The sequence below is a fragment of the Microcaecilia unicolor genome, chromosome 2, assembly GCF_901765095.1.
Source record: "Microcaecilia unicolor chromosome 2, aMicUni1.1, whole genome shotgun sequence".
NCBI classification, from domain to species: Eukaryota; Metazoa; Chordata; class Amphibia; order Gymnophiona; family Siphonopidae; genus Microcaecilia; species Microcaecilia unicolor.
In genome coordinates, this window is record NC_044032.1 from 328434588 (window position 1) to 328461941 (window position 27354).

The 27354-nt window shown below is 47.2% G+C and overlaps 1 protein-coding gene across 3 annotated transcripts in view; it reads left to right on the plus strand.

Annotated features, from left to right (window-relative positions):
* RNF38 (ring finger protein 38) overlaps nucleotides 1-27354 on the plus strand; it is a 348251-nt gene that overhangs the window by 87836 nt on the left and 233061 nt on the right. For all 3 annotated transcript variants that reach the window (XM_030194345.1, XM_030194346.1, XM_030194347.1), the window contains exons 3-4: nucleotides 3058-3254; nucleotides 7102-7312. In XM_030194345.1, the coding sequence (XP_030050205.1) occupies nucleotides 3058-3254; nucleotides 7102-7312 (408 nt within the window). The remainder of the gene's footprint in view (nucleotides 1-3057; nucleotides 3255-7101; nucleotides 7313-27354) is intronic.

The following is a 27354-nucleotide window of genomic DNA, read 5'->3' on the forward strand; positions in this document are numbered from 1 at the left end:
TTCTGGCCACGTCAGATTTGGTTCCCTCTTCTTCTGGAGTTGTCCTCCGAAGAACCGTGGAGATTGGAGTGCTGTCCAACTCTCATTACTCAGAATGAGGGGGCTCTTCTATATCCCAACCCCCAGTCTCTGGCTCTCTCGGCCTGGATGTTGAGAGCTTAGAAATCGCCTCCTTGGGTCTTTCTGAGGGTATCTCCCGAGTCTTGCTTGATTCCAGGAAAGATTCCACTAAAAGATGTTACTCTTTTAAATGGAAGAGGTTTGCCGTCTGGTGTGACAGCAGGGCCCTAGATCCCTTTTCTTGTTCTACACAGACCTTGCTTGAGTACCTTCTGCATTTATCAGAGTCTGGTCTCAAGACCAACTCCGTAAGAGTTCACCTTAGTGCAATTAGTGCTTACCATCAACGTGTAGAAGGTCAGCCTATCTCTGGACAGCCTTTAGTTATTCGCTTCATGAGAGGTTTGCTTTTGTCAAAGCCCCCTGTCAAACCTCCTCCTGTGTCATGGGATCTCAATGTCGTTCTCACCCAGCTGATGAAACCCCCTTTCGAGCCACTGAAGTCCTGCCATCTGAAGTACTTGACCTGGAAGGTCATTTTCTTGGTGGCTGTTACTTCAGCTCGTAGGGTCAGTGAGCTTCAGGCTCTAGTGGTTCATGCTCCTTACCTTAAATTTCATCATAACAGAGTAGTCCACACGCACCCTAAGTTCTTGCCAAAGGTGGTGTCGGATTTCCATCTGAACCAGTCAATTGTCTTGCCAACTTTTTTTCCTCGCCCTCATACAAGTCCTGGCGAAAGCAAACTGCTCACTTTGGACTGCAAAAGAGCATTGGCCTTTTACGTGGAGCGGACAAGCCCTCACAGACAGTCCGCCTAGTTGTTTATTTCTTTAACATCCTTCTCAAGATACGGTTCAGTTTTGGAGGCCCTATCTTGTGAAGGATGTTTAAAAAATGGAAGGGGTGCAAAGAAAAGCTACGAGAATGGTATGGGATTTGCGTTACAAGACGTATGAGGAGAGACTTGTTGACCTGAACATGTATACATTTCTCTTCAACATAGCCTACAAAAACAATCCTTGATGAATCATACTACTCCGTACATCACCCAAACGCTCTAAAACACTTCGACACGACCTTACCCATTACTTTCTAATTAATTCCTCTTTTACTTCCAATTTATTACCGACTGTATCTAATATTATGTAATGATCACACCAAATTAACACCCTGTAAGCCACATTGAGCCTGCAAAAAGGTGGGATAATGTGGGGTACAAATGCAATAAATAAATAAAATAAATAAATACCCTGGAGGAAAGGAGAAACAGGGGTGATATGATACAGACGTTCATATATTTGAAAGGTATTAATCTGCAAACGAACCTTTTCTGGAGAGGGGAAGGCGGTAGAACTAGAGGACATGAAATGAGATTGAAGGGGGGCAGACTCAAGAAAAATGTCAGGAAGTATTTTTTCACGGAGAGAGTGGTGGATGCTTGGAATGCCCTCCCGGGGGAGGTGGTGGAGAGGAAAACGGAGGTGGTGGAGAGGAAAACGGTAACGGAATTCAAATGTGCGTGGGATAAACATAAAGGAATCCTCCTCAGAAGGAATAGATCCCCAGAAGCTTAGCCGGCGGTGGGAGGCAGGGCTGGTGGTTGGGAGGTGGGGATAGTGCTGGGCAGACTTATACGGTCTGTGCCAGAGCCGGTGGTGGGTGGCGGGGCGGGTGGTTGGGAGATGGGGATAGTGCTGGGCAGACTTATATGGTCTGTGCCCTGAAAAAGACAGGTACAAATCAAGGTACGGTATACACAAAAAATGGCACATGTGAGTTTATCTTGTTGGGCAGACTGGGTGGATCGTGCAGGTCTTTTTCTGCCGTCATCTACTATGTTTTTTTAATCCCAACAAGAGGGGAGTTGCTGTCGGGAAACGCACCATATCCAGTTGGCTAGCAGATTGCATTTCCTTCACTTACGCCCAAGCTGGGCTGACGTTTTGGAGGGCCATGTCACAGCTCATAATGTTAGAGCCATGGCTGCGTCAGTGGCTCATCTAAGGTCAGCCATTATTGAAGAGTTCTGCAATGCTGTGACGTGGTCATCAGTCCACGCATTCACATCTCACTACTGCCTTCACAGGACAGTCGACACAACAGTCGGTTTGGGCAGTCAGGCTGCAGAATCGGTTTGGGGTTTAGAATCCAACTCCAACCCTCCTAGGCCCATTTTTATTCTGTTCCAGGCTGCACTCTCAGTTAGATGTTTCTTGTTTCAGGTCAATCCTTGTTATGCCCTCGCCGTTGCAAGGTCCAATTGACCAATGGTTATTGTTTTGAGTAAGCCTGGGGGCTAGGGATACCCCACACGTGAGAATATTAGCCTGCTTGTCCTCGGAGAAAGTGAAGTTTCTTACCTGAAGCAGATATTCTCCGAGGACAGCAGGCTGGATATTCTCACAATCCCTCCCTCCTCCCCTTTGGAGTTGATTTCTTTTCATCTATTGGATTCAACTGAGGAGCGTGACTGCGCGATGGGCGGGAAATCGTGTTCGCGCTTGCGCAGTACCGGCTCCTCGCGCGGTAGAACGCTCCAGAAGAGACTTCTGTGATTTTTTACTAAAATCCTCTGGGGGCCGACGTGACGTCACCCACACGTGAGAATATCCAGCCTGCTGTCCTCGGAGAATACCTGCTTCAGGTAAGAAACTTCGCTTTCTCACAAGTGGGTCGACGATGCAACGCGGATAGTCGAACAACTTGTGAGAATAATAAGCCTGCTGCCCTTGGAGAATACCTGCTACAAGTAAGTATCTTCGCTGTACCACTACTACCAAAATTCATTTTCCAAGAACCATTTACCCAATTAGATGGTTATTTGAAAAGTAGGCATAACTCAGGAACTGTTGTTTTGCTTTGACTTCAGTTGATTTTTGTTGCCTCCAGAAGTTGCCAGCTTAGGTAACTGCCTAGTTTGCTAATAGTTAAGCCAGCTTTGTTTATAAAACAGGATAGGCCATCAGTGAATCAGTCTATTGTTTTGTTTCAAAGGCACAGAGTGAAGACGGTCCACATTCTAAACGTCAGCGACTTTCTCATTCCGTTTTTGATTATACAACACCATCTCCAGCATCTTCACCACCAATACCATGGGAGATGATATCAAATAGGGGTCTGCATTCAGCTCGATCCAACCAATATCACTTCTCAGGGGAAAGATGCAACATATCTGCCCGCAACAGGAGGAGGTAAGATCAGCTAACTGCTTTTAAGCCAGTAGGTAGTATTTCCTCTTCCCATTTTATTGCATGCAGCTGTTTCATACTGATGAATGTTGGGTAAAGTGTGTTTTTCAGGTAATATGCACAAACTCCTATGCATGACATGAAATTACTGACAATAGGAAATTCAAAACCGGTAAATGATTCTCTCTTTATTTTTCTAATTTTTATTATTATTATTTTCTTGCAGTGCTGCTTTAGTCCAAGCAGCCATGTTATGAAGGGGAGTGGGTAGGAAACACCTTTGTAAAATGCCACTACTCCTCCTCCCTGTGTCCCGCCCTCGCGCAAGTTACGTCAGTCGAGGGCGGGACACAGGGAGGTAAGGCCCGAAGGGAAGCGATCTGCAGACTGCCGCTGCTGTGCTTCTTTCACATGGAGCAAGGTAAAGGTGAGGCGCTATGATTTTAATTGGGGGGGGGGGAGCCAGCCCGGTGGTGGATGGAGGGGAGCGGGTGGAGGGGGGGCGGCGACTACGACAACCTGGGGGGTAGGGGCGGCAGGGGCAGGGCCCCGGGGGGCAGCCTTGCCCCGGGCCTGGCCCAGTCTCTCGGCGACCCTGCTTGTAGTATGGCAGGTAAGTATTTCTATGATTCTCTATGAAATTACATGGAAATACAGACGCTTCACATCTACCCGTTCAACTCCACTCATTATTTTATAGACCTCTATCATATCTCCCCTCAGCCGCCTTTTCTCCAAGCTAAAGAGCCCTAGCCGCTTTAGCCTTACCTCATAGGGAAGTCGTCCCATCCCCTTTATCATTTTCGTCACCCTTGTCTGCACCTTTTCTAATTCCACTATATCTTTTTTGAGATACGGCAACCAGAATTGAACACAATATTCGAGGTGCGGTCGCACCATGGAGCGATACAAAGGCATTATAACATCCTCATTTTTGTTTTCCATTCCTTTCCTAATAATACCTAACATTCTACTTGCTTTCTTAGCTGCAGCAACACACTGAGCAGAAGGTTTCAACGTATCATCAACGACGACACCTAGATCCCTTTCTTGGTCCGTGACTCCTAATGTGGAACCTTGCATGACGTGGCTATAATTCGGGTTCCTCTTTTCCACATGCATCACTTTGCACTTGCTCACATTAAATGTCATCAGCCATTTAGACGCCCAGTCTCCCAGTCTCGTAAGGTTCTCTTGTAATTTTTCACAATCCTCCCGCGATTTAAGGACTTTGAATAACTTTGTGTCATCAGCAAATTTAATTACCTCACTAGTTACTCCCATCTCTAGGTCACTTATAAAATATGTTAAAAAGCAGCTGTCCCAGCACAGACCCCTGAGGAACCCCACTAACTACCCTTCTCCATTGAGAATAATGACCATTTAACCTCTTCTCTCTGTTTTCTATCTTTTAACCAGTTTTTAATCCACAATAGAACACTACCTCCTATCCCATGACACTCCAATTTCCTCTGGAGTTTTTCATGCACCATTTCCTCAACTACACATTGAGACTCCGGAGCTCTGCCTGTCTCTTGGACCCTTCACATGGAACGGAGAGCACTTCTGAAAATGCTACCTTAGATGTTCTGAATTTGAGCTTTCTGCCTAAGAGCCTAAATTTGGCTTCCAGAACCTCCCTATCATTTTTCCTATGTCATTGGTACCCACATTTACCAAGGAGTCAGCTCCTCCCCTATCTAGGTGAAGCTTGAGGTCCACCACCTTCGCACCAGGCTATCCTCACGTCCACCACCACCCAGCTGTCTAGATGCCTGATAATGAAATCACCAGCTACAACAGTTATCCTAACCCTTCCATCCTGGGCAGAATCTCCTGTAGTCATATCCTCAGTGCAGAGGGTATTGCATCTACTGGTGGGCTGTTCCTGGCTACAGGATTACGTTATCTTTACCAGGCTGATGCTTTCCTTTTAGGAGACCTTCCTTCTCCAATATAGCACAAGGGCTTCCAGATTGGAGGTGGGACTTCTCTATAATGTCCCCACAGGCTTCCTCTATGTACCTCTTTCTCCCTCAGCTCCTTCAATCTGCTACTCTAGCCTCAAGAGAACGGACTTGTTCTCTGAGAGCTTGGAGCTGTTTGCATCAAGCACACACACATAACCTCCCACCAACTTGGAGATAATCATGTGTGTGTCTCTCAGTGCAAAGGACTGGATAGCATCCCTCTTGCTTCTAGACTGCTGTCTGCATTTTAGTATTATAGAGTTGTTTAATTTAAACTTTTTAAGGTACTAGGGATATATCAGATGACTATAAAGAGCCTCAAGATTATATGGTATAATGTACAATTTATTTAGTGTTTGCTTCTTAGAAGCTAATTAAATGTAATTAAAACTTTAATGAAAACTCTCCTTTTGTTGTCCTAATTAGAATAATTGACTATAAATGAATATAAACTGAAATTTAATTTTTGATTTATTTTTTGGCAATTTTTCCCCAATTATTTTTTTCATTGCCATGGCTGTGACCATGCCCTGGCATACCTGCCACTGGTGCTAGTTGTCGTGGACAGGTTCCATGGCTCATTGTGGGGCTCCAGGCTGCTGTTCTGCACGTTAGGCCGTTCCTCCATTGTTCCTCCCAGCCTGCCCTGACCTCCGGGATTGTTTAGACTTTCTTGAACCTCTTCAGTAGCATTGATGGTATCTGGACAGTTTACCTCCTGTTGGCCTTTGTTGCAGAACTCCATACTCTCCTGGTGAACCTCTAAACTTGCTCAAAAGAAAGTTGAAAAAAAACAACTTCAAGAGATCAAACAAAGTACCGGGATAAGATGCTCCAAAACACAAAGTTTATTCTGACCCTACACGGGCCGTGTTTCGGCTTTTACAAAAGCCTTCCTCAGGGGTCGATCAGTGAGTGCACAGTGGTATGCTGATTGACAGTGGAGCACATAAATTGGTATCTCACGCCAACTAACCAACAGGTTTGGTTAGTTGGCATGAGATACCAATTTATGTGCTGCACTGTCAATCAGCATACCACTGTGCACTCACTGATCGACCCCCGAGGAAGGCTTTTGTAAAAGCCGAAACACGGCCCGTGTAGGGTCAGAATAAAGTTTGTGTTTTGGAGCATCTTATCCCGGTACTTTGTTTGATCTCTTGAAGTTGTTTTTTTCCACTTTTGTGGAAACTGTGAACCCCACTTGGTTTTGCGGTTGAACCTCTAAACTTGGCCAGTCTAAATCCTAGTCTGGGCGTGATTCGCCTGCCTCCAGTTGGGGCCTACCTAGCCTCCAGACTACTTAAGCAGCGTAAACACGGCTGCAGCCAAAGGGCTTACTCTCCCTGACCCATGACAGTTTCTTACTGGTGAGAGCAAGGAATTTTAGTATAGTAAATTTAAAACTTTTGGCTTTAATGAAAGATGAGTTCATCCGTGAAAATGTGTACTTTGAAATTATCACCTCTTAGCAAGTTTTACAGCAAATAGAAAAATGAAGGCAGAAAAGACCACATGGCCTATTCAGTTTGGCCATCCTTGCCATCTATTCTCCCTTTCACTCCCTTAGAGAAGGTTTATTTTGCTAGAACCTCATATCTGGTGTGATTAGTTGTTTAGAGTGGCTGTGAGCCCTGCACCTAAGATACTGCTTCTCGACTGTGCTCTGAATGATCCAAATGGTTTCATGCCTGTGTAGTAGCATCCAGACTGACCTCCACTCCATAGTGAGAACAAGAGAAGGAGGGCTAGAATTTTTTTTTTTTAATGTATCTGTTCTCATGTCAGAAATGGTTTAAATTGTAACAGCTGAAGACTGCGTTTCAAAATTGTACTTTGTGTGGCAACTTAACTGTTTTCCTGATTTTATTTGGTTACAGTCCTCCCATTAGATGTCAGAGAGGAAGAAGAGACCGTCTGTTTCGTCACAGTTCTATCAATCAAGATGAAAACTGTCATCTTCATTATGGACAGCAACAAACAGTGGAAGAGCCCAGAGCTTTCTACCCACCGAATGTATCCCCTCACATGTTGCATCCTGCTGTGCATCCACCTCAGCAGAATGCAGTAATAGTTGACCTTCATGAGCAGGTATAAACCTTTGTGCTCTCCAGTTTGTGATGGTGAGAATGCCTGTGTATTCAGTTATTTAAAGTTAGAAATTATTTCTATTTAGTGATTTGTTTTATATTGTAGTTCAGTGATTTGCTTACACTGCCTACATTATATGCAAATCTCTTTCATGCATATTCATTGTGGATATCCTGAAAACCTGACTGGCAAAGGGTATTCCAGGACCTGACTTGGTAATCACTGTGATAGTTTGTTGAAATTTGTTAGTCTCTCAGTAAAAATGACAGAAAATATGAATAATAGCAGAGACACTCAGACTGGAGGATTATCTTAATGGTTTGAATAGTGACTGATGTTCCTTGTGATGCTCCTTTTGATCTTGACAAGTCATGTAACCATCCATTGCCTCAGGTTTAAACTTAGGGCCTAATTTGCAAAATTAGTTTTCTCCGAGGACAAGCAAGCATAATGTTCTCACGTGTGGATGATGTCATCCACGGAACCAAGTGCAGACTCTGCCAAGTGCACCGTCACTTTATATCTTTGAGGTAGTGCCCCCACCACACATGCAAGGGTACCTTCCCTCCCTATACTCGAGCATGAGACCAGCAGTCTGTAATTTTCCATGGAGCAGAGGTTGACTTTTTGATCTCCTCAGTGCATCAAACTTTTGCCTTTTTTTGTGTGTTCCCTTTTTCGGGACATTTTTTCTTCATATTCTATTTTCAATATCAAGTTCAAATTATACATTTTTTCACATATTTTCATTTTTTCGATTTTCGGCCTTGTGGGGCCTCCGAGCCCTTCTCTTACCTGGGAAACATTGATTATTTTCGGGTATTCAACTACTCTAGCTCCCTGGGCCATGGAGCCTTTTGGTCTAGCGTCAGCCAGTTTTCCCTCCTTGTCAACGACGGTGCCGAGTGGCTTTAAGAAATGTACTTTTTGATTCTCAGATCCCCATAATTGGTGTGTTCAGTGCTTAGGTCCAGAGCACCGGGACGTACAGTGTCACCTCTGCATGCACATGCAAGCAAGGACCGTTAAAGCCCACAGAGTTCAGCAAGAAAAACTTTTTGGTTCTGCATCGACATAGACACGTCGAATATGACAGGGGTTTTGATACTCGACGCAGAACCTGCGTCGTCATCAATATCAGGTGCACTGATGCAACATGGAGAAGAACTGACATTGGACTCGGTATCGCATACGTGTAAGGACTCTACGTTTTCGTTGTCGGTGCTGCATACATCGAGGGACCTGCAGTGTAAAATCCTGGGAAGCATTGCTATCGCTCTCCCTCCAGGCACTCTGCCCATACCTCCCCTGCATCGATGTTCTCAGTGCACGAGAAGCGTCCTCATTTCCTATCGAGAGCCTTCAAAGTCTTCGAGATCTCCTATGCCTGTACATGCTAGGTCTCGGGCTTCTTCCACACTGCTTTCTCAGCCAGTACCAATGCCTACACTTCATGAGAGAATCCGGGTTACGCTGAAGGAGGAGCTTTCAGGGCTACTGCATTCGCAGTCTGTAGAGGCTTACAGGATGCTTCTGCCAGTCTCCACCCAGCCCAACGATACTACTACTACTACTTATCATTTCTATTGCGCTACTAGACGTTGATGCATCAGAAAGACAGTCACGGGAGAGGGTCCGGATGCCGGCTTGGTGTCGACCATCCATTGCAGCAAGAACCTGACCGACACATTCGTCAACATCACCAGTTGATCTTTCTACAACTTTGGAGACTAATCTGCCTTGACGCAGAACCGACGCTCTAGTCATCACTCTCTTCCTCGTATTTCCCATGAACAGTACTTTGAAGAGTCGGACTCGGACCTTTCCTGGGAGATGGATCAACAGCTGCAAGACCTTTCAGCTGAGGAGTCCTATGGCATGCCATCTGATCCCTCCCGCTACCTGAAAGATGTAGATCTTCTCCAAAGATATCCCTTTTCCTGGCTTTGTCCTAAAGATGGCTCAGGCCATACCTTTTAAAGGTGAGTAGCCACATGGATAGATCCCACCGAACAGTTCTCATCCACCAAATCCCCCCATGACAATTCCCACCTAGGGCAATTCCCCAAACAAACTGCATGTCTGAAAGGAGAAAGGGATGTGCAAAAGATAATATTTGAGGGGGAGGGTTTTGGGGGTCATTGCTTCCCCTCCCCCCCACCAAATGCTCTAGAAGGTGAAAGAGAAGGAGATTAATTCTTAGTGTGTATTATTTTGTTTTTTTGAGTGGGATTTGGGAATTGTCCTCTCTGGTGTGATGGAAATTGATTCAGTTGGAATTGTCCAGATGGGAATTGGTGGGTGGGAACTAAGAACCCTTTTAAACTAGAAACGGAGGAAGAAAGTCATTCAGAACTTTTTGAGATTCTAGATGGATTCCCCTCCTAGAGAAGGAATGGCTGTTCCACTTCATTCAATTATGAAGAATACAATACTCAAAAACTGGGAGACTCCACTGACAGTTCACGTGGCCCCAAAGAATATTGATGCAATTTATAGGATACAAAAATCCACTGGATTTGAAAAAACACAACTACCGCACCATTCATTAGTTGTAGAATCCTTTTTAAAGCACATTCACAGTGGAAGGTCTCATGTTTCTGCTCCTCCAGGAAAAGAAGCTAAAACATTAGACTCTTTTGGTAGTAAAAACTTTTCGGGCTTCAGTGCTGACCAATTGAATATTGGATTATCAACTCTGTTCCACAATTTATTTAAAATCTCTAATTCAGAGTACTCTGTCTTTTTGCAGAATTCCTTCCACCCAAAAATGTTGAGGAATTCCATAAACTTTACAGAAAATGTCTTGACTGTCATAAATATCTGGCCAGACAGGCTTTTGATGCCTTTGATGTCTCTTCATGCATTTCTGCCTTAGCAGTGGCAATGCAGTGTCTCTGTGTCTAGCAGATGGCCCTCAATGCAATGTCTCTGTGTCTAGCAGATGTCCCTTGTCATGGAGAAAACTTATTTGGCGACAAAGTCAATGAAGCGGATACTATTAAGACTCTATCTAGGCCACAAATGTCTGCTACTTCTGTTTCTAGAAGATTTGCAAGAGGATATAGTCCTGCTCCTCCTCCACTGTATAGTTGTCCGTGCCAGGTGACCTTTCTGTCAGAGGGAGGCTCATTCTTTTCCAGCAGAGGTGGTCTCATTAAGCTCTGACCATTTAATGCTGTGCACCATTCAGCATGACCAGATGCGCCTGGGCAATATGGTTGAAATCATTATCCAGAGGGTGTAAATATATGCCAGGAATCAACTTAAATCCAAGAATTTACAAAATTGTTGAAGACCTGTATTAGCCCTTAAATCAACTGGAATAGGTTTTCCTGACTTACCAAATTTCTGTAAACTGGAAGATGTAATGGGGCAATTTGACAAATTGAAGAGTGGAAAATCACCTGTTCTGGGATGGTATTCATCCCAAAGTGCTGATAGAATTGAAAAATGAACTTGCAGAACTATTGTTAGTAATGTGTAATTTATCTTTAAAATCAAGCATGGTACCGGAAAATTGGAGGGTGGCCAATGTAATGCCAATTTTTTTTTAAAAAAAGGTTCCAGAGGTGATCCGGGAAACTATAGACCAGTGAGCCTGACATCGGTGCCGGGCAAAATGGTAGAGTCTATTATAAAGAACAAAATTGCAGAGCATATTCAAAAGCATGGGTTAATGAGACAAAGCCAACATGGATTTAGTGAAGGGAAATCTTGCCTCACTAATCTATTACATTTCTTTGAAGGGGTGAACAAACGTGTGGATAAAGGTGAGACGGTTGATATTGTGTATCTGGATTTTCAAAAGGCATTTGACAAAGTACCTCATGAAAGACTCCAGAGGAAATTGGAGAGTCATGGGATAGGAGGTAGTGTTCTATTGTGGATTAAAAACTGGTTAAAAGATAGAAAACAAAGATTAAGGTTAAATGGTCAGTATTCTCAATGAAGAAGCAGTTATGTTAGTGGGGTTTAAAAAAGCTTTGGATAACTTCCTAGAAGAAAAGTATATAAGCCATTATTAAGATGGGGAAAATCGACTGCTTATGTTAGGATAAGCAGCATAAAATGTATGGTACTGTTTTGGGATCTTGCCAGGTACTTGTAACCTGGATTGGCCACTGTTGGAAACAAGATGCTTTACCCTGGATTGGCCACTGTTGGAAACAAGATGCTGGGCTTGATGCTTATGTTCTTATCAACAAAGGGGTCTATTGTAGCATTAAAATCTTCCACCACTATAAATGGAAGATGCAAATAAGGACTACCAAGCTTTACCAGATAACGATAGAAGTCCATATTAAAAATATTAGGGGCGTAGACATCTGTTTTCTGAATGGTCCAAATCTACCATCTGTATCTTTTATGGATCTGAACAGAAACAATCCGTACTAAGCAGTATAGCCACCCCATCACTATGGGATGTGTCAGAAGAGTACACCATCTCTCCCACCCAACCGCGTTTCAATTTTTCATGTTCAAGATCTTACGATGGGTTTCTTGCAAACAGACCACATGCACTCCCTTCTGTTTTAATACTTGTAGAATCTGCACTTTTTATGGGTGAATTAACCCATTACGTTCCATTTTTTGAAAGACTGTACCAGTACCCTGTATTCCAAGGACCCAATGCCCAGCTCTCACCAGGTCCTCAAGGCTAACACCCCTATATAAAATAACTAATATATCATACAAGCCCAGACACCACCAGACAACCAGAGCATACAACCCAATTCAATTCCCCAGTTTCCCTTCCCAATCCACACCCAACTGCAACCATAAGTCCCCTTGCAAAGACCCCCCCCCCCCCCCACACACACACAAAGCAGAGGCCAACGCACAGTCATACACTCCACAATGTCTAGTAAATCCACTCCATACCCCCAGACTAAAAATCCAGCGCACTGTAAACCTCCTTAGAAGAATACAAACAAGTCTCAAAGCAATACAGTAGCAGTCCAGACTGTCAGTGCTCTTCTGGGGTCATTTGATACGAACCTGTAGTGAGCACAGTATCCAATTCTTCTTCAGGGAATTGTGAAAAACAGAGCATCCCTCATAAGCCACCTGTAATCGGGCTGGATAAAGCAAGGTAAACTTGATTTGGTGTTTAAAGACATGCAAACCAGGCTGAATTCCCGGTGGCGTGCCACCACTGCCGCAGAGTAATTTTGAAAGCAGAATACCCGACAATTGTCCAAAAGCAGAGATGTACCTGCCCTCAGTGCTCTCTTCCTTATGTACAGAGGTCAGAACCTTTAACGTATCTACCCGAGGCTGCGAGCCCTCCGACCCTCGAGCACCCACACGGTGAGCCCGCTCAAGTCGAAATGGGCCATGCTGAGTCTCCAGTTGTAATGTGCATGGTATCCACCCTTCCAGAAATTGTTGCAGTTCCCCACACCTAGCAAGCGCAAATTGTTGCTCCGAGAATGATTTTCAAGGTCTTCCAATTTCTCTGATAAGGTAAGCACCTGCTTTTCCTGGGGGCGCTGTGCAACTTGTCTTCCATCTCTCCAGTACTTCTCTGCATATCATCTACTTCTAGGCCAAGGCTATCTAGGCGTTTATTCTCATTATCTATTTTGTCAAAAAATTGCTGCAGATTTTTGTCTACAGCATCCTCTACTGCCGCCTTGACTTCAGAGATGATCTCCACTCCGAACTCACAGAGGGACAAGATGAGTCCAAGGCCACTGCCATCTTGGCCCCAGAAGGTTGACCCACAGTTTGCTCTTTTCGCAGCAATTACCACCAAAAGACATTAGAGTGAGTGCCAAAAGGTAAACAGTTACACCCACGTTCATTGTGGTCCACAGATAAGACTGCAGCGATATAAGAAGGAGGGGGGGGGGGGGGAGAGGAACAGCGTTTAACAGCGTCCACCCAGGCTCATTGCTCCACCAGAAGTTCTTTTATTTTTAATAAGAGGCCAAATCATAGCTAGGATTCCCGTATTTGGAGCTTATTATCCTCGTCCTCGAGAAAAGCAAATTTCCCTTCCTGTAACAACTGTTCTCCAAAAACAATGCAGTAACATGTCATACATTCCCAACTTCCTCCTATAGGAATTGGTGTGCTTCCAAAGTTAATATATAAGATAGTTTCATGTGTGAATGATGAGATAGGCCCCATACATGCTCAGTTGAGCATTTGAGAAGTTTCAAGAAAAATATTTCATTTTGCCCTGCCAGTAATGTAGTCACACATGTCTATCGTTCTCAAAGAACATCTATCCAAGGTAAACAACTTTGCATTCTAGAGCAAAAGCTCATATGAAGCTCATAGAAAATAGGCTCAGGAGTAACCTTAGAAAAATATTTTTCTTTGGCTAGGGCAGTTACTCAGTGGCTATGCACTAACATGCAGAAGGTCTCCAGTTGAATTCCTGAGTTGGATCTTCTATTCCCTGGGTTGGCTGGTGCTGGAGATGCTGTGAAGACAGCAGTGACAGCCCCAGAGGAGTGGGAATTGTGGTTATTTCTTAGGGGAGACACCTGGTAGCCAAATTCTGGATTTGTGAATTAGAATTCCTAATGCTCTTTGCCCAGAGCCTAGGACAATTCAGCCATTAGACAGAACTAGATGATCACCTAGGGCAGTAGCTTTTTTTTGGGGGGGGGGGGGGGGGGTGGGAGGTGAAGCGGTAAATGACAGCTGGAGTCAAATCAAAATAGGTCCTGACAACTATAAACTGAAAGAAATAACAGGAGGTCCCTTTACCAGCAAGGTGGTGGGTAGTTTCAAATAGTAATGTAGTAACATAGTAAGTAATGGCAAATAAAGACCTGCACCATATATCTAGTTTGCTGAACAGTTACATTCATTTTCAATACAAGATTAAACAATCCAACATTATTTCTAACTAATACCATTTTACTTGCTAAATTCAACTTTTAAGATGTCTTTCCCTCCCCCACTGAGAGATACAGCAAATTATGCTCTCATAGCATACGATATGAATGTGGTATAAAATACACACATTTGATCCTGATCTGTTTCTTTGTAGTTTTCGGGACACAGACCATCTGCCCGGCTCTGGCCCTGGCCCTGGCCCTGGCCCAACTTCCCAACTACTAGACTTGCCATCAAAGCCTATTCCAGCATATCCTAATTGGTCCACTCCAGTGTATGCTCTGTCATATATAGCATGCAAGCCATAGAAGTCTGTCTGGCATTTGCCTTACTTCTCTGCCACTGGAATTGCTGTCTAAGCACCACTCCTGCCCATCATAACACTTCAGCAGCCATGAAGTCCTTTAAATTTTGTTTTGCTATATTCTTTCTATTTAGAAATGTTGGGCCCAATGTTTAAAGCGATTTAAGCACAAGAGAGGCTCCTGTCTGCTTAAATCACCTGTGGCCACCTAATTGCTGATATTCAACGGCAGTAAACTGGGCATTGCTGCTGAATATTGGCTCTGACCACTCATTAAAAAAAAATTGGGCAGTTCAGGGGCAGCACTAGGGAGGAGCTGTCCTAATTCTGCCCTTTTAGGTACGTGGGTGTCAGCACTGAATACTGCTGGCACTTGCATTACTTTTTTTGTTCTTAGTCCCTGCAGTACTCCTCCCGGCTGCCCTCCTTCCTTCCCCCTTCGACTAGTCCCCCCCCCCCCCCCCCCAGTCTAGCTTTGCTCCCTAGTTGTCCAGTGGGAGTGATAGGGACAGGAGCAAAGCCCCTTGCTCCTGCCTTTTCCAGTTGGCAAGTGCCCACACATCACCTGACACTGAATATCCAGGGCTACAGTAGCCAGCGACGGTCAGCATTTAAAAAAAACGCTGATCATTGCTGACTGAATATCGGCCAGCTTGTGTCTATCCTATGCATTTTTGAATTGCATCACTATTTTTGTCTCTGCTACCTTCACCATAAGGGCATCTGCCACCCTCTCCTTGAAAAAATATTTCCTGATATTATGTAGGGGTATTTTCCTGCTCTCTCACCTTTGCTAGTCTGAGGCCTGTCCATGCCAGAACCATCTTTTACCATCTAATATGGAGTCTGCAGCCTGTGGCCTGAATACATCTGAAACCATCAGAAACCAGCTTTTCTACAAAGGAAAATTACTGCTTGGCATACCCATGATGACTTCATGCAAGGACACGTTGTTTACAGGGAAGAGCGGAAGAACTTACCTCACTGGGAGTAAATGTGAATCAACAGGGAGGTTTGCTGCCATGACTGATAAAAGACTTTCTTTGTGGCTATCACAAGCCCTTGCATTGTCCACCATGAATTCTGCTGGACAGAATTACACTGTTTGTGATTGGTCCATAGGTATCACCTGACCCAGAAAGATGCCAATGTTGGACTGAAGAGGAGAAGGAAGAAGAACGGAAGACTTGGTGGTGGATAGATTGCTTTGAGGAGAAAGAGAGGCTGATTTTCTTAAACACCAGGGAACTGAATTTTCCTTGTAACAAAACTGACAAGGTCAGTTCTGCTGCATTACTTAAGCCTTTCCGAAAGACTGTGTAATCAGTATACAGAGTACAGATCTTGGATTTTATTTCTGGACTGAGAGTGGCTTCTGTTAGTCTCAAAGGAGAAATCCTGTTCTTTACCATTGGACATCTTCAGTAAGGACTGCAGGGTAAGAGAAGTAGATTTACTACCTACAGCTCAGGGGTTTAGTTAGTCTAAGGCTTTTGTCTGTAAAAAAGACTGGTTCGTCTCAGGATTTGTGATTCGTAGTTAATTATTAGCTACTCTTTCTTCCCTCCATTGTGCCTTCCCCATTCTACCTGAGTACCTCTCACCTTCGACGCCTTCGTGGCCATACCTCTCCTATTCTCCTCCGCTCTCTTTTACTCCTTCTCTTACTCTCAGCTGGCGACATCAATCCAAATCCTGGTCCTCCCCTTCTGCCTTCTTCCTACTTATGCAGACCACATTGTGACGTCTCTAATCTCATCTCTACTTCCCCCTTACTCCTTACCCTTCTCTTGCGCCCTATGGAATGCCCGCTCCATCTGCAATAAACTTCCCTACATTTACAACCTCTTCATTTCTCATTCCCTCCATCTACTTGCCTTAACTGAAACTTGGCTCTCCCCTGATGACTCTACTTCTGTTGCAGCCCTTTGTCATGGTGGTTATCTTTTCTCTCATACCCCTCGCCCTGCCGGCCACGGTGGTGGCGTTAGATTGCTACTCTCTCCCTCCTGCAAATTGCAACCTCTTCTTCCACCCCAGTCTCACTGCTTTTTGTCCTTTGAAGTCCACTCCATCCGCCTTTTCACTCCTCTGCCTCTCCGACTGGCAGTCATTTATCGACCCCCTGATAAATCTCTTTCATCCTTTCTCACTTACTTTGACGCCTGGCTTTCCTTCTTTCATGATCCTACATCCCCCTCTATCATCCTTGGTGACTTTAACATCCATACTGATGATTTCTCTGACTCTTATGCTTCCCAATTCCTTGCCTTAACATCCTCATGCAATCTTTAGCTGTGCTCCTCTGCACCCCCCCCCCCCCCCCCCCACCAAAATGGTCACTGTCTCGACCTTAACCTCTCCTCTAACTGCTTTCCCTCCAGCTTCTGTTCCTCAGTTCTCCCCCTTTCTGACCATCACCTATTAACCTTCACACTTAAGCACCCTCCTCCCCAGTCCCACCCAATCTCAACCCCCACATCTAGGAATCTTCAAGCTATTGACCCCTTACTCTGTCCCCTTGTGTCTCTAACCTTTTCTCTTCCACCACTCTATCTAAGTCTGTTAATGAAGCCGTTTCTTCCTATAATACTATCCTCTGCTCTGGACACTCTCGCCCCTCAAATGCCCCGTCCTACTAGGTGTACCAAACCCCAGCCTTGACTGACCTCTAAAATCTGCTACCTTCGTTCCTGTGCCCGCTGTGCTGAAAGTTCTTGGCTTAAATCCCGCACCCTTGCTGACTTATTCATTTCAGATTCATGCTAAACTCCTTCGTCTGCCCTTTCATGGGCCAAACAGGATTACTTCACCCAATTGACAAATTCCCTTGGTGCTAACCCTCGACTTCTCTTCGCCACACTGAACTCTCTTCTCAAAGTGCCTCCGTCCCCAATTCCCCCTTTTCTTTCTCCTCAGTCCCAGCTGAGCACTTCCACTATAAAATCCGTAAGATTAACCTTGAATTTTCATCCAAACCCTCCCCACCTCTCTCTCCCTTAGTTCACACCCCCTACTCTCCTTCCTCTCCTTCTTTTTCCTCCTTCTCTGAAGTTTCTACTGAGGAAACTGCCTTTCTTCTTTCCTCCTCTAAATGTACTACCTTGTTCCTTTGATCCCATCCCCACTTATCTACTTAATACTATCTCTCCTATTATCATTCCTGTCATCTGTCACATCCTTAATCTTTCACTCTCCACTACAACGGTTCCTACGGCCTTCAAACATGCTGTTGTCACTCCACTCCTTAAAAAACCTTCACTTGACCCTACCTGTCCCTCCAACTATCGCCCCATCTCCCTTCTCCCTTTCCTTTCCAAATTACTTGAACGCGTTGTTCACCGCCGTTGTCTTGACTTTCTTTCTTCTCAACCTATTCTTGACCCACTCCAATCTGGTTTCTGCCCTCTTCACTCTCCTGAAACTGCACTTCCATATCATCAAGCAGATCAATCCATAGACTGGTGGGTTGTGTCCATCTACCAGCAGGTGGAGATAGAGAGCAATCTTTTGCCTCTCTATATGTGGTCATGTGCTACCAGAAAATCCTCAGTATTCTCTCTATCTAGCAGGTGTGTGGTCACACGCAGCAGCTCTGGCTTGGTCTCCACACCTATTTACGTAGGCTTTGTTGAGTACCTGGGGTTGAGGGCTCTTCGTGAGCAAGTGCAAACCTGGTGGTGCCAGGTCCCTGCTTTTCTCCCCCCTCCCGCTGGCTCCATTAAAAAAACACAAAACTAAACATAACAATCTTGAAGCAGAAAAGATTTTACTTGCAGCTGCTCACTGAGACACAATTTGTTGCAGCTTGGAGCAAGAAGCAGGCAATTTTACCTTTTCCTAGCGGGCAGGGGGTTCCCCGAACGTTTCCCTCGTGGATCATGGCATCGGATGGTAAGGGCACGAAAAAGCGCTCCCCGGACCGTGATCCCGTGACTAGTGGGGAGGCGTGGGGATCGGAGGCAGAGAAGCCCTTTTTGGGTGCCCTTCCGGACTTTGCTGCTTTAGCCGTTTTTTCCTCCGCTGGGGCGTCGGCAGCCTTTCCCGCTTTAGGCGCCCATCCCCCTATGTCCGCCCTTCTGACGTCGGCTGCCCATGCAGCTCGGACGGCCTCTGGTATAGCCGCCTTTGAGTTGGGCGACGGTAAGAAGCTGGCGAGGTTTAAGCGCCATGCTTCCCATGCGGCTCCTTCGCGGAGTGACGTGCCGGACGCCATTTTGGATGTGCAGTGCGCCTCTCCCCCGCTCTATGGAGTGGAGAGTTCCTCTAGGGCTGTGGCCCAGGTTGCAGAGGTGCACAAACAGGGGGGTTTCTCTCCCGAGTTAATTTTGTTGCTGCATCAGGCCTTTCAACTGCAAAACGCTGCCCCTGCTCCCCTGTCAGATATGGGGGAAGAGGCTTCCCTGATCAAGCGCCCTCGGGTGGATCTTCAGGTCTTGGGGGACTCTGTCTTCTCTGATGTAGATGAGGGCAGTGTTTCTGAGTTCTCCCAAAGGTCCCTTGGGGATTCTTTGGAGGAGGCTGATCCTCACCCTGATGGGAAAGATGACCCCTCTGCAGCGCGGCTTTTTCGCTCAGAAGAATTGCCTAACCTGTTAGTTCAGGCTATGAGCATCTTGAGTATTTCCTCTCCGGAGGAAGGCCCTCCTTCAGCCTCGGCGGGTTCTGCTATTATGTTGGGAACCAAGCGCCCTTCCAGGACCTTCCACATCCATGAAGCCATGAAAACTCTCATTTCTGCTCAATGGGATTCTCCTGAGGCAAGCCTCAAGGTAGCCAAGGCCATGACTCGTCTGTACCCTCTGCCAGAGGGTGAACAGGAGGCCTTGCGCTGGCCGGCAGTGGACTCTAATCACTGCTGTGACAAAAAAGACGGCTTTGCCGGTGGAAGGTGGCTCTGCCCTTAAGGATTCACAGGACAGGAAATTAGAAGTGGCCTTAAAATTAGCCTTTGAAGTGGCCGCCTTGAGTTTGCAGGCCTTGGTTTGCGGCTCCTATGTGGCCAGGGCATGCCTGACGGTGGTGCAGCGGGCCTCCCCCTCGGATCCTTCCTTGAGGGCGGATTGGCCGGTCCTGGAGTCGGGCTTGGCTTACTTGGCAGACTTGCTGTATGATGTTTTGAGAGCCTCGGCTAAAGGTATGTCTCAGACAGTCTCTGACCGTCGATGGCTATGGCTTAAGCATTGATCAGCTGACCATGCCTCCAAATCCCGCTTAGCCAAGTTGCCTTTTAAGGGCAAGCTGCTCTTTGGAGATGAGCTGGACAAGATCGTGACGGATCTCGGCAGTTCTAAAGGCAAGAGGTTGCCGGAGGTCAAGGCAAGGGCCAGCAGTGCTCGCCCTGATTCTTCTAAGGGCCGTTTTCAAGAAGCCCGTCGGTATCGCCCGGGCAAGTCGGGCTCCTCCTCCTTCAAGCAGAGGCTCTCCCCCAAGCAGCATTCCTTTCGCAGAGACTGCCACTCAGGAGGTTCTTCCTCCGGTCCTCCCCCAGGGTCTCGTACCCAATGACGGGGCCCTGGTCCATGGCCCAGAGCAGATATTAGGAAGGTTGTCCTCTTTTCTGGGTGAGTGGACCAGGGTAACTGCAGACGCTTGGGTTCTAGAAGTCATCAGAGACAGCTAAAAGTTGGAGTTCTGCCGGCCCCTGAGAGACGGGTTCGTGAACTCTCTCTGCAAGTCTCCCCTCAAAGTGGCAGCAGTTCAGCAGACTCTGGACAACTTGCTCTGCCTTGGGGCGGTGGTCCCAGTGCCTGTAGAGGAGCGTGGCACAGGTCGTTACTCCATTTACTTTGTGGTGCCAAAGAAAGGAGACTCTTCTCGGCCTATTTTCGACCTCAAGGGAGTCAATCGGGCCTTGCGAATACGGCATTTCCGTATGGAGACTCTCCGCTCCGTGATTGCTGCGGTACAAGAAGGAGTATTCCTGGCATCCTTGGACACCAAGGAAGCTTATCTGCACATTCCCATCTGGCCGCCTCATCAGCGCTTCCTGCGCTTTGCAGTGCTGGGCCGGCACTTCCAGTTCAGAGCCCTCCCGTTCGGGTTGGCTACGACTCCGCGGACGTTCTCCAAAGTGATGGTGGTCATTGCGGCTTATCTCCGCAAGGAAGGAGTGTAAGTCCATCCTTACCTGGCTGACTGGCTGATTCGAGCTCCCTCCTTTGCGGAGTGTGGGAGAGCGACGGACAGGGTCATTGCTCTTCTGAGCTCCCTGGGATGGATCATCAACCGGGAGAAAAGTCAGCTGTGCCCGACTCTGTCCCTGGAGTATCTGGGTATTCGGTTCGACACCCAAGTGGGCAGAGTGTTCCTGCCGGACAACCGGAGCTTCCAGCTTCAGGCCCAGGTGGGCCAGTTCCTAGCCTCCTCAGCTCCTCGGGCTTGGGATTATGTGCATGACGGCCACAATGGAGGTAGTGCCCTGGGCCAGGGCCCATATGAGGCCACTACAGCACTCTCTTCTGCGGCGCTGGACTCCAGTTTCGGAGGATTACGCAGTTCGCCTTCCCCTGGACCCGGCGGTGAGAAGGGCGCTAAGTTGGTGACTGATGTCAGACAAGCTGTCAGCCGGTATGCCTCTCACGTCCCCGGAGTGGATTGTTGTTACAACGGACGCCTGCTGGACGGGCTGGGGAGCCCACTGCCTGGGAAGGACAGCGCAGGAAATATGGTCGCCGGCGGAGGCGAAGTGGTCCATCAACCTCTTGGAACTTCGGGCCATTCAGTTGGCGCTGCAAGCGTTTCTTCAGGTACTGATACTGAGGCCAGTTCGAATCCTGTCAGACAATGCCACGGCCGTGGCCTATGTCAATCGCCAGGGAGGTACCAGGAGCGCCCCCCTAGCCAGGGAGGCCATGAAGTTATGCCAGTGGGCAGAGGCGAATCTGGACCTGCTATCGGCGGCTCACATTGCGGGAGTCCTGAATGTCTAGGCAGACTTTCTCAGTCGCCATACCTTGGATCCCGAAGAGTGGCAACTGTCTGCTCGGGTGTTCTTGGAGATCACGAAGCGCTGGGGCATGCCGACCTTGGATCTGATGGCGACCTCGGCCAATTGCCAAGTGCCGCGGTTCTTCAGCAGAGGACGTGACCCTCGATCTCTGGGGGTCGATGCTCTTCTCCAGCAGTGGCTGGTACAGGAGCTTCTCTACGTGTTCCTACCTTGGCCTATGCTGGGTAGAATTCTCGGCCGGGTGGCGAAACACCCAGGCTGGGTGGTCCTGGTGGGTCCAGACTGGCCCAGACGCCCTTGGTAGGCGGACCTGATCCGGCTTTCCGTAGACAGTCCTCTGTGGCTTCCAGCGGAGCGGGGCCTCTTACATCAGGGTCCCGTGGTGATGGAGCTTCCCTCCCCCTTTGGTCTTACGGCCTGGCTTGAGCGGAAGCGGCTGAAGAAGAAGGGCTTCTCGGACAAGGTCATCGCCACTATGCTGAGAGCACGGAAGCGCTCTTCTTCTACTTCGTACGCCAGGGTATGGCCTAGTGGTTAGGGTGGTGGACTTTGGTCCTGGGGAACTGAGGAACTGAGTTTGATTCCCGGCACAGGCAGCTCCTTGTGACTCTGGGCAAGTCACTTAACCCTCCATTGCCTGCCGCATTGAGCCTGCCATGAGTGGGAAAGCGCGGGATACAAATGTAACAACAATCATGGTGCGAGGCAGGAACCCAGTCACCCTTCACGGTGCCAATTGCTTCAGTGTTGGCATTCCTGCAAGAAGGTCTGGAGAAAGGCCTGTCGCTCAGCTCTCTTAAGGTCCAGGTAGCAGCTCTAGCTTGCTTCAGGAGTCGCCTGAAGGGTGCTTCCCTGGCTTCTCAGCCAGATGTGGTGCATTTTCTCAAAGGAGTTAATCACCTACGCCCTCCTCTGCACTTGATAGTGCCTACGTAGAATCTCAATCTGGTGCTGCGGGCCTTGCAGAAGCCGCCCTTTGAGCCATTATCGCGGCTGTCTCTGAAGGACCTGATGTTGAAAGCGGTCTTTTTGGTGGCAATCGCTTCAGCCAGGAGGGTATCCGAGCTCCAGGCGCTCTCGTGTAGATTGCCGTTCCTGCGGTTCACGGAGGCAGGAGTGTCTATTCGCCCAGTGCCTTCCTTCCTGCCCGCCCAAGATTGTTTCTCGCTTCCATGTGAATCAGCAGCTTTGTCTACCCTCCTTCCGTAGGGAGGATTATCCAGAGGAGTATCATGCTCTCAGATGCCTGGATGTTAGACGAGTCATCATCAGATACTTGGAAGTGACCAACAATTTCCGGAAGTCGGATCACCTGTTCGTGCTGTTCGCGGGTCCCCGTTGGGATCTGCAGGCATCTAAACCTACCGTGGCACGTTGGGTCAAGGAAACGATTGCGGCGGCTTATGTGGCCGTAGGGAAGGTGCCGCCTATCCAGCTGAAGGCTCATTCTACTAGAGCACAGGTGGCTTCGATGGCAGAGTCCAGGTCCGTTTCCTTGGAGGAGATTTGCAGATCGGCGACTTGGGCGTCGGCTCATACCTTCTTACGGCATTATCGCTTGGACGTGGCAGCACGGGCCGAGGCCCAGTTTGGAGCTTCAGTGTTGCGTTCTGGGATTTCCATGTCCCGCCCTGGGTGAGTACTGCTTGGGTACATCCCACCAGTCTATGGATTGATGTGCTTGATGATATGGAAGGTAAAATTATGTATCATACCTGATAATTTTCTTTCCATTAATCATAGCAGATCAATCCATAGTCCCTCCCAGATATCTGTACTGTTTGTTCTAGTTCAGTTATATTTCAGGTTCAAGTTTAGACTTCAGTTCCTGTTCAGGAGGACTTCGAGTTCAAGTTCTTCCACTTGGATTTCCCTGGAGTTGGGACGACTTTGAGTTACAGTGAGCTGCTGCTTCTTTCCCCCCGTTTCGACGGTGGTTGGATTCATAAATAAATTATGCCAGTGCGCCCTTCCGCTTCGTGCGGTAGTAGGGTAGCTTTGTTTCCCTCTCGCTTTGGCAGTGATGGGTTAAGCCAGCTCCTCCAGCGGTTGCGGTAGCAGGACATGCCAGTTCCCCCCGTGCCGGCGGGTGTGGGTGACCCCCCCCTCCGCTTCGGCGGTGGTTGGGTGGCGGAGTGTCCCTTTGTGGGTGTACTTCTCTATGTTTGGTGATTCCTGCGGATGGAGCTTTGATATCGACTATACTGAGGATTTCCTGGTAGCACATGACCACATATAGAGAGGCAAAAGATTGCTCTCTATCTCAACCTGCTGGTAGATGGACACAACCCACCAGCCTGATTGATCTGCTATGATTAATGGAAAGAAAATTATCAGGTATGATACATAATTTTACCTTACCAAAGTCTCTAATGACCTGCTGCTGGCTAAATCTAGAGGTCTCTATTCTATCCTTATCCTTCTTGACCTATCTGCTGCTTTCGACACTATTGACCACACCATACTCCTAGATACGCTATCCTCGTTTGGATTCCAGGGTCCTATTCTTTCCTGGTTCTCCTCCTATCTCTCATGTCGCACTTTCAGTATTCACTCTGGCGGTTCCTCTTCAACTTCCATCCCACTTACAGTTGGTGTGCCTCAGGGTTCTGTCCTTGGACCCCTCCTCTTCTCCATCTATACCTCTTCCCTTGGTACCCTGATTTCATCCCACGGCTTTCAATACCATCTTTACGCAAACTATTCTCAGATCTACATCTCCACCCCTGAAATCTCAACCTTAATCCAGGACAGAATTTCATCCTGCTTGTCTGACATTGCTGCTTGGATGTCTCTACGCCATCTGAAGCTAAACATGACTAAACCCCCCCTAAACCCACCTCCCCTCTTTCCCCATTCTCTATCTCTGTTAATGACTCTCACATCCTCCCTGTCTCCTCGGCTCGTAATCTTGGTATCATCTTTGATTCCTCTCTCTCCTCTGCACATATTCAACAGATCGCAAAAACTTGTCGTTTCTTTATCTACAACATTAGCAAAATTCGCCCCTTCCTTTCTGAATATGCTGCCAAACCCCTTATCCACACCCTTGTCACCTCTCGCTTGTATTATTGCAATTTACTTCTCACTGATCTTCCGCTCAGTCATCTGTGTCCTCTCCAGTCTGTCCAAAATTCTGCAGCACGGCTTATTTTCCACCAAAATCGTTATACCCACACTAGCCCACTCCTCAAGTCACTTGACTGCCTCCCTGTCTGCCTCCGTATACAGTTCAAACTTCTCTTACTGACCTTTAAATGCATCCATTCTGCAGCCCCCCATTACCTCTCCACTCTCATCTCTCTACATTCCTCACCGTGACCTCCGCTCGCTGGACAGATCTCTCTTGTCGTCCCCCTTCTCCTCCAATGCTAACTCCAGGCTTCGTTCCTTTTCTCTTGCGGCACATTATGCCTATCTAGCTCCATCTCTACCTATTTTCAAATCTATGCTGAAAACCCACCTTTTCACTGCTGCTTTTGGCTCCTAGCCACTACTCATTTACCTCCCCCCTTGTTCCTTCTCACCCAGTACTTCCCTCGCCCTTGTCTTGTCTGTCTGTATTATTTTAGATTGTAAGCTCTATTGAGCAGAGACTGTCTCTCTGTGTCAGGTGTTCAGCGCTGCGTGCGTCTGGTAGCGCTATACAAATGCTAATAATAATACTAAGTGTGTAATTTGTACAAGATATTTTAGTTGTGTAAGTTCTCATAATCTCCTTAGGCTATTAGTAGTGTGATTAGTTATGTTATCACTTATTCATATGGTTTATTTGGCTAATCATATACCTTTACACATACGTGCGCGCGCACACACACAGATATACACACATACATGGCTTGGTGATAATCTATGTTTGTGGTACAAGTCTATTTTTGTAACCTGCTTTACATTTTGCCACATGTATTTTTATATCTCTGATAATATATTCCCATCTGTGGCATTGTTCCTTTCACTGGTACAGCTAGTCAGACGAGTCTAAGGACAAATAAGAGGTACACTCATCTCCTAGAAATGTGTCCAGAAAAATTACTAAGTAATTTTCTGCCATCCAAGTATCTCAGACTATATACCAGGGTTTTGTCCTCTAATATATATTCCTACAATTACTCCTAATCCTACCACCCTGCAACCCAATAAATAAATAAACTTCATGGCGAGAATAGGGGAGGGTAGACTTATATGGTCTGTGCCAGAGCCGGTGATGGGAGGCGGGACAGGTGGTTGGGAGGCGTGAAAAACTGCTGGGCAGACTTATACGGTCTGTGCCCTGAGAGAGACAGGTACAAATCAAGGTAAGGTATACACATGAGTTTATCTTGGGCAGACTGGATGGACCATGCAGGTCTTTTTCTGCCGTCATCTACTATGTTACTATGTTACATAAGAACATAAGAATAGCCATACTGGGTCAGACCAGTGGTCCAACTACTACTACTACTTATCATTTCTAACCGCTACTACACGTACGCAGCGCTGTACACTTGAACATCTAGCCCAGTATCCTGTTTCCAGCAGTGGCCAAGCCAGGTCACAAGTACCTCGCAGAAACCCAAATACTACTACTACTAAACATTTCTAGAGCGCTACTAGGGTTATGCAGCGCTGTACAATTTAACAAAGAACAGTCTCTGCTCAAAGGAGCTTACAATCTAAAGGACGAAATGTCAAGTTGGGGTAGTCTAGATTTCCTGAGTAGAGGTGTTGTGATTAGGTGCCGAAAGCGACATTGAAGCGGTGGGCTTTGAGCAATGATTTGAAGATGGGTAGGGAGGGGGGCCTGGCGTATGTGCTTAGGGAGTTTATTCCAAGCATGGGGTAAGGTGAGGCAGAAAGGGCAGAGCCTGGAGTTGGCGGTGGTGGTGAAGGGTACTGAAAGGAGGGATTTGTTTTGAAACCGGAGGTTACGGGTAGGGACGTAGGGGGAGATGAGGGTAGGGAGGGGCTGCAGATCGAGTGCATTTGTAGGTTAGTAGGAGAAGCTTGAACTGTATGCAGTACCTAATCGGAAGCCAGTGAAGTGACTTGAGGAGAGGGGTGATATGAGTATATCGGTCCAGGCGGAAGATAAGACGTGCAGCAGAGTTCTGAACGGACTGAAGGGGGGATAGATGGCTAAGTGGGAGGCCAGTGAGGAGTAGGTTGCAGTAGTCAAGGCGAGAGGTAATGAGAGAGTGGATGAGAGTTCGGGTGGTGTGCTCAGAGAGGAAAGGGCGAAGTTTGCTAATGTTTTAGAGGAAGAAGCGACAGGTCTTGGCTATCTGCTGGATATGCGCAGAGAAGGAGAGGGAGGAGTCGAAGATGACTTTGAGGTTGCGGGCAGATGAGACGGGGAGGATGAGGGTGTTATCAACTGAGATAGAGAGTGGAGGGAGAGGAGAAGTGGGTTTGGGTGGAAAGACAATAAACTCGGTCTTGGCCATGTTTAGTTTCAGGTGGCGGTTGGACATCCAGGCAGCAATGTCGGATAAGCAGGCCGATACCTTGGCCTGGGTTTCCGCAGTGATGTCTGGTATGGAGAGAGAAAGCTAGGTGTCGTCAGCATAAAGATGATATTGGAAACCATGAGATGAGATCAGGGAGCCCAGGTAAGAGGTGTAGATTGAAAAAAGGAGGGGTCCAAGGACGGATCCCTGAGGAACTCCAACAGAGAGCGGGATGGGGTGGAGGAAGAACCATGAGAATGTACTCTGAAGGTAAGGTGGGAGAGATAAGAGGAGAACCAGGAGATGACAGAGCCCTGGAACCCAAATGAGGACAGTGTGGCAAGAAGTAAATTGTGATTGACAGTATCAAAAGCGGCGGATAGGTCGAGGAGGATGAGGATGGAGTAGTGGCCTTTGGATTTGGCAAGGAACAGGTCATTGCAGACTTTAGATAGTGCCGTTTCTGTCGAGTGTAGGGGGTGAAAGCCGGATTGAAGCGGAT